This window comes from Protopterus annectens, chromosome 1.part1, assembly GCF_019279795.1.
Source record: "Protopterus annectens isolate FY-2018-M chromosome 1.part1, PAN1.0, whole genome shotgun sequence".
NCBI classification, from domain to species: Eukaryota; Metazoa; Chordata; order Ceratodontiformes; family Protopteridae; genus Protopterus; species Protopterus annectens.
The window spans coordinates 543,043,843-543,051,402 of NC_056726.1; the positions used below are offsets into that span (position 1 = coordinate 543,043,843).

Here is a 7,560-nt window from a genome sequence, read left to right on the forward strand (position 1 = left end):
AAAAGAGCATGCATAGTATGAATCAACCATTTTGAAAAGAAAGACCCAAAACCTGACCCCTTCTAGTAAGTGGTGCTGGCAGTGATCAGTATTTCAGAGTCAAATTAGCTCCATCCCTATTTATTATGAAATGTTAGTCAGCTGATAGTGTTGGGGCTACTCCCAATTTCTTGGAGGGAGTGAAGGGGCCGCAAGTGGTCAATTCGATCAAAAGCATTAGTAAAGTCAATGAAGAGAGTTCCTGAAAGGTTTCCTGTACTCAGGTTAAGAAGGATATCATCTGTAAATGACCATAATGCTGTCATTGTGCCCGGCCAGCCCAGAACCCATGTTGTTTAAGTGTAAAGAGGTGGTTACTGCTGGATTTAAGTGAACATCTCGTTGCAGATTAGTTTTTCAAGTATTTTCCCAAGTGTAGGGAGGACAGAGATAGGGTAGAAGTGGAAGGTATTTACTGGCTGAGGCTGTTTGTGAAGAGGTTTAACCAGAGCAGTTTTCCATATGTCTGGCACTGTATTTTGAACAGAGTGATATAAACCAAAGGACGCACTAAGGGGGTTGCATCCAGAGGTATGTTTTCTAGAAGGGGAATAAATTCCTTGTGTGTAGCTTTCTTAAAAAGTGAAGACTGGGATAAAAGTAGGGGGGGCTAGGTGAACTGGGCAGAGAGGTAAAGTTGCAGTAAAACAGAGGTGGCTGAATTCTTTGAGAAAGTCAGATGTTGAGAGTCGGATTTGACGGGTCTGGTTGCTGACAGAAGAGGAGGTGGGATCAGCAAATTTACAGCCTGTGAGAAGATTTACTTCCTGCCAAAAATGTTGTTTTGTGCCTACATATGGCTTTGTTTAGCTAAGTCACATAAACAGGTAAATGCAATGAGATTTTCTGGTGAGGGGTTTTGTCTCTGAAGACTACGCATTGTTCCCAAGTTTGAGCAAAGCTTTCAGTTCAGCAGTTAGCCGGGGCCCCTGGTTGTTATATCTGAAAGGCACTGTGTGAGCTGGAAAGACAGGTCTGGCATATTAAAGCCCTTGTGGCAAAAGACATTGTGCCATGCTTATGTACAATTTTAGGGGCATTCCCTCCTTCCACGTCCTTTCTAAAAATGTGCATGATCCTGCTAAAGACAACCAGCTAATCTAACACACAAATAGAGCAAATAGATAAATAATGGTACCTCACTGTCACTGTGGAGACCCAGTACAACTCAGAAAAGTTACAAATAATTAAAGGCACATATTCTTAATTCTACAGGCACAAGCTCAGTTAATCCCTCTGCAAAGAAACATAGGTTCGTAGGCATGTACTAGGCTAATGGCCCCGGGATCTTTACAAGCCTAGCCATAGGATTACTCTGGCATAGTGCCACCTGACCTTAATTCCCAGTGCCTCTGTCGAGTAGATCCACTGGAGTTATCCCCAGGGTGAATTTTCTGTTTCCCATCCACTCAAGATTTCTCTTGAAGAAAGTCAGCGAGGTGCTCCGCTTGAATGTATGGGAAGTCTGTTTCATAGCATGGGCAGTCTCTGGGTTATAGACCTGTCCCTCCAGCATGTACTGTTAATTGTGGTAATGAGATTGAGGTCTCTGGAGTGTGTGGTGTGGAGGGATTGGGATTTCTTTAGATGTAGCATTTCTAACAGAGCTGGGTCAGACATGACTTTGTAAGTCAAGCAGAGATCACCTCTAAGTAGGCAATATGAGACCGAGAATAGTTGGAGGTTTTTGAGTCTGTCCATATAGGACAAGTCTTTAAGGCCTAGGATCCTCTTTCTGAGGTACTTTTGTGGCCTCTCCAGTGTTCAAGGTGTCTAGTGATGCACATGCCAAATAAGGCATTGTACTTGATGACTGGCCTAATGAGGCAAGAGTAGAGGGAGATAATGACCTCTTTCTTCCTGGATGCAACACCTTAGTAATGAGATGTGCCACATAGAAGCACTTTGACCACAGTGGCAATGTGGCAATCTAGAGAGAGGTTGCTGTCAAACTGTGTTCCCAGATCTCTTATAACGCCTTCTGTGTTCAGTGGACTACCATGTCATTTCTTTTGGCTTTTCTCGGCTAGGGGTCGCCACAGTGGAACTCCAATCCACTAATGACCGGCAGTAGATTTTTACGGTGCCGAGTTGCCAGCCCGACACCCAACCTTTCAAAGAAGGCACACCCATTCACGCACGCACCTACCTGCATGTCTTTAAATGTCACTCGACCGTGGGGAGGACATGAAGACTCCACACAGAAGGAGCTCCAGCCAAGAATCGAATGGGAGAACTTCTTGCTGTGAGGCGACATTAACTGCTGCACCACCGCGGCCTTCAGTGGACTACCATCAATGTGGTAATTCATGGGAACCGGGTTTTTCCCAAAGGGGATGACGTCGTTGGTCTCAGTGAGGCCATTCGCTAGGATGTCAACATCACTTGGGGAGTTAATAATAGCTCCCAGCTTGCAAATGGCTGCGAACTTCATGTTGGCCTGGACTTGAGAGAAGTAGATACCAAAGAGGAGAGGAACCAGGACCAAACCCTGTGGGACTTCACTCATGACTAGTTGGCAGTATGACTTGGAAGTCAGCTACCTTCACACTGTGGGTTCTATCTCTGAGCCAGTTTGCAACCCACCTAGTGATATAGGGGTTGATGCCAAGCTTAATGAGTTTTTCTATGATTCCCTGAGTGGAAAATGGCATCAAAAGCCTTGTACAGATCAATGTAGGCTGTATGAACCACCTTGCCTTCATCCACAGCTCTGGTGACTGACTCAAAGAAGTCAACCAAGTTGAGCAGGCATGATCTAGCCTCACAAAACCAAAACTGTGTGGGATCTAGAGTTTGGAGATTCCCTATATCAATGTTTATTAGGTCCATGATGATGCATTCCATAGCTTTGCATATCAGACTCGTCAGGCTAATAGAGCGATAGTTCCCAGGGTCTCCTTTGTGGAGTGGGATGACTGCAGTAGTGCGCCATTCAGTAGGGACAAAGCCTGAGGTGAGGCTGCGACTGAACAGGGCACGCACGTGAGGTGCCAGTTCACTCTGTTGTTCATGTAGACCACAACCGGGGATATTGTCAGGTCCAATAGAAGCTGTATTCTTGGCCTTGGACAGTGCTGTTTTAACCTGTGCAGCAGTAATACTGGGTGCCAGGCAATCAACTGGTAATGTGATGGGACCTTTGGGGGGGGGGGGTAAAGTTGGCACTGAATCTGTCAGCCAGAATACTGGCAATATCTGTTGGCTCAGTATAGGAGGTACCATTGTGCAGTAGCTCACAGCAAATCTGGGTATTGCCGTGGAGATTCTTTACATAATTATATAAGGCCTTGTGGTTGTCTTTACTATCTGCTGCAATTCTGTTTTAATAGCTAGCTTTAGAGAATGTGACGAGGGATCTCAACTTTTTGTTGAGGCTGATCAGGGAGTTTTTCCAGTCTTGGGACTTCATCTTATTCTGCACCAGTTTCCTCCATCTGTTGTAGAGTTTGTTTATGGCAGGGGACCACCAGATTGGCTTCCTTTTTTGGAGGGGAGCGTCTTGGTTCTACTGGGTATGGCGAGAGCCATACATTTGTGTATGTTCTCATACAGTGCATTGGTGTATCATTCTGCGGTCATGCAACTATTCTCCATTTCCACGGGTGCTGTGAATTTGGCATCTCTGTTTTTAGGAGCCCAAAGTTAGCTTTGGAGAAGTTTTTCATGGTGGTTACCTTTGCTGGGGGGGGGGGGTTGGGAGGGATGTGGATTTCGAAGGTGATTAGTTTGTGGTCGGATCTAACCAGGGAGGAGCTGACTATTGGTGTAGAGCAACGGTTGCCCATGTTAGTAATGACCAGGTCAATGATGTTGCTACATCTAGTGGGGGTAAGAACAAGCTGGTCCAGGGCACTGGAATTACTGAACTCCAGGAAACATTGGGCAAGTGTATTGATACAGGACCAGTTTACCCAGTTAATGGAGGGGAAGTTGAAGTTGCCTTGTAAGAGAGTGTTAGGTTGGACCCCAATATTCTCCAGGGTGCTTAGGAACGTGACATGGTTGGGGACCTATAGCAGGCTACGACCTGAATTGCTGTCTTACCCAATGTTAGCTGCACCTGAAGTATCTCTGATGCGTTATGTTGGGCTACCAGTCTGGAGGTGTGCACATCCTTTATGAATATGGAACCACCACCACCTTTGGAGCTTCAGTCCAAGTTCTGGGGCCGAAAGGTGTGGAATGAGTTACAGCCTGGTATTGCAGGGGTGCTTTCTGATGCCTTGAACCAGGTCTCTGTTACAGCACAAATTTGGATGTTCTCCATTTTAAGGAGTGCTTCGAGCGAGTGCATTTTGAGATTTAGACTTCTAGCATTGAGCAGCATGACCCTCAGATTCCATTTGTTTGTAGCTGTTACGGTGGTAATTTGGTCTTCGGAACACTGCCTAAAAAAGGCACTACAGGAGTGGCAAGAGCCTTGGCTAGTATCCAGAAACCCAGGGGTGACAGATGCAGGCCATCTCTGGCAAAGCATCGAGGTCTGTTAATAATGTTATCCCAGGCAGACAGATACTAGATACCCTTAGAATGACACCAGAAACTTAGCCAGTTGTTGAAATCAATCATTTTCTGCTTGTACTGTGGTATAATTCTGGGTGATGGTAGGATGCTGCTCAGGGCTAGGGTCATACCCGCCTGGGCTACATAATCCAAGAGCTCCTCCATGTCTCTTTTCATGTAGTCCAGGGAGGTACGTCTCAAGTCACCCACATGTACAATGACAGTCATATTTGTACCTGTTGTTGAGGGACCTGAGGGCATGCGTTATGTTGTGGATCCTGGCACATGACAGGCAGCTGACTGTTACTTTCTCTGTTTAGAAGAGTTATGTGTCTCGTGATTAGTGTTGTGGTGGTCGAGTGTGTTTCTGTCTTAGAGGTCTCTGCTGCTTGGGCAGATTTTTATTGAGATATAGACTGCACTTCCAAAAATATATGACACACACACCTCTGCTTGTCATCAGCTCCTTGGTGTTGCTCCAGTATTTAAGTGTCTCTACAACTACTTTTCTGGGGCAAGGACTGGGAAGGGGAAGCAGATACACAGGACAGAGCTACCAGCTGCATATGCTGTCCTGTACGCATGGGTTTTTACTTCTGTTATGCCCTAAATGGGAACACATGCAGGAATCACACACCACCACATGAAGCATCACTTACTTCAAAACTCCCCCATTCTGTGTCAAATTCAAAAATCTGCCATGTGCCTAGAGTACTGTTCCCATCAGTGGGAGGGAGGTAGACTACAGGTCAGAAATCACAATCTCCTGGCCAGAGTGGGTGTGCCAACAACTGCTAATATTTTATAACCCTCTTCGCCTGGATCCTTCAACCACTAATCGAACTCAGGCCGCCTGGATCATAGTCAGGTCTCCATCCCTCCATACTCCAAGCTGTACTTGCCTAAAAATTCACTAATGCACATTAATGTGTTTTGCAGTTCAGATTTTTATATTGTCCAAAAGTTTTCCAGGTGCTTCATAAGGCTCACTCGAGCTCACAAATTAGAAAAGCTACTGCCCACAGGTTTCTCGACCCTAAAAGTGTTTTAAAATCTTTACAAAATTACATATAATGCACTTCCCAAACACACAGTTGTTACAGCACTGCATAGGTCTGGTCTGAAGTACTCACCTGTCTCTTTAGCCAAGTGATAGAACTTGTCCTTGCGGGTTTTTCCCACCTTCAGTTTCTTGCCCATTGCTGTTAGGACAGACTTTCAACTTCAGGAAATGCCCCCTAGTTCACAAATATACTACAATATGGTAGCTATGTCCGCAAATACAGAAGTATTAGTATCCAATATACTGAGGTGTCCGTATCAGTTACTGTTTTGATAATCACACACTCCAACTGAGAGGATTCCCTGCAGACCACACTTGTAATGCACCCACACACAGTATCTTGCCACACTCCTATAGCAGCTTCAATTCCAGACGAAAAACTTGTTTATAACAAAGGCCGATCCTTCCACGTGAAACTAAACTTCTACATCAGATACTGGCGACAGCAGATACAAACTCGTGTGCGACACTTTAGGGACCCGGACACGCCCACCACAAAACGTATGGGAAGGTAGCGCTACCATATTGAGAGTGGCAGTTATACGGTTGCTTCAAACTTGTGTTTCAAAACATAGCAAATATTGAGTACTCAGATATAAAATGTTGGTACTTTTCCGTTATCAGGGCAACACTTGAAAATGATTGCTTGGAATGTTACCAGGCACTAGCAGTGATCTCACAGCTGCTGCTGAAGTGGCCGACACACACACTTACTTTTTTTTTTACTTACCTTTCCTGTCAATGAGAATTATTACATGTGAGCCCTAATGCCAAAGTACCGTATGCTAGGGATAAGGGAGGTGATGCATTAGAATAACAAACACTTAAAAGTACACACAGCAGGGTAGTGTAACTGTGTCGGTACAATAACAAACACTTACAGTACACACATCAGGTTTACGGAATCAAATCAGAAAGTAGTGTGATTGTGAAACAGTATGAAAACAAATGAAATCTGTGCGAAACGAGCAATCCTAATTGAAGTTCGGCACAATCTCCAAAACCACTACTGGGTTAGTAAAGGTCAACGCTACAACATAGCTGTCACCTTGAAAGATATTGTAAAAATGCAATTTTCTGTAATTAACTGAGTCATCACTAGCTAAGTACTTTCTAAAAACTGCCATCAACCTGCAGATTTGTGCATTAAGTCAAAACTTCTTTTGTTTTGAAAACGTTAACATAAGAGTCAGTTGGGAATGACAGCTTTTGCAACACGAAAATGACAACCAAGTTAATAAACTCAGAGGCCGTTCTTCTCAGCACCCTCAATGTACCCAGTAATTATATGTTATAAGCTTGACTAATTATATGTAACATTCAGAAGTAAAGTTGAACAAAAACTGAATAAAATTACAAGCTTGACTACAGGGCCGGCCTTAGCTGAACTGGTGCCCTAGGCGAAGGGTCGCGGCTAGATTCCACTAAAACTGAAGGGACCTTTGCACTTACGTCACATCCGAGCGTCACTGGGAGGAGAAAGGGGCGGTATTTACCGGAGTTGGGGAAAGAGGGCAGAGGTTAGCCATTTCACACTTCTGTTGCGCTTTTCTTTAGTCATTCGAGAAGAAGCTACTACAGAATTGCAGGAGAAAAGGTAATTTTGTATTATATTCATCGATCGGTTCTACGCCAAAAATACTAATTTTTTGTCTGATATTAGGGTTGGGAAAGGGCAGGTTTAGCCATTTCACACTTCTGTTGCGCTTTTCTTTACTCATTCGAAGTCTACTACAGAATTGCGAGAAAAATGACATTTTCTGTATTATGATTCACCGATCGGACCACTTAAAAATACTATTTTTTGTCTTATATTAATCGATCTTTCCATCTAAGGAAGAAACGATTACCCTTTTTATTTAAGTAAAGATATGATTTCGCACACGCGACTGGAAGTCTGATCTTTTCGTGTACTACTGCTTGACAAAGTCATACACATAAAATTGTGACAA

The 7,560-nt window shown here is 44.2% G+C and overlaps 2 protein-coding genes across 2 annotated transcripts in view; both read right to left on the reverse strand.

Annotated features, from left to right (window-relative positions):
- FTSJ3 (FtsJ RNA 2'-O-methyltransferase 3) overlaps window positions 1–6,067 on the reverse strand; it is a 1,310,428-nt gene extending 1,304,361 nt beyond the window's left edge. Inside the window, exon 1 of the mRNA XM_044076638.1 lies at window positions 5,679–6,067. Coding sequence (XP_043932573.1) covers window positions 5,679–5,745 — 67 coding nt within the window. The 5' untranslated portion in view covers window positions 5,746–6,067. The remainder of the gene's footprint in view (window positions 1–5,678) is intronic.
- CTNND1 (catenin delta 1) overlaps window positions 1–7,560 on the reverse strand; it is a gene marked incomplete in the record, with an annotated part of 1,335,518 nt that overhangs the window by 279,418 nt on the left and 1,048,540 nt on the right.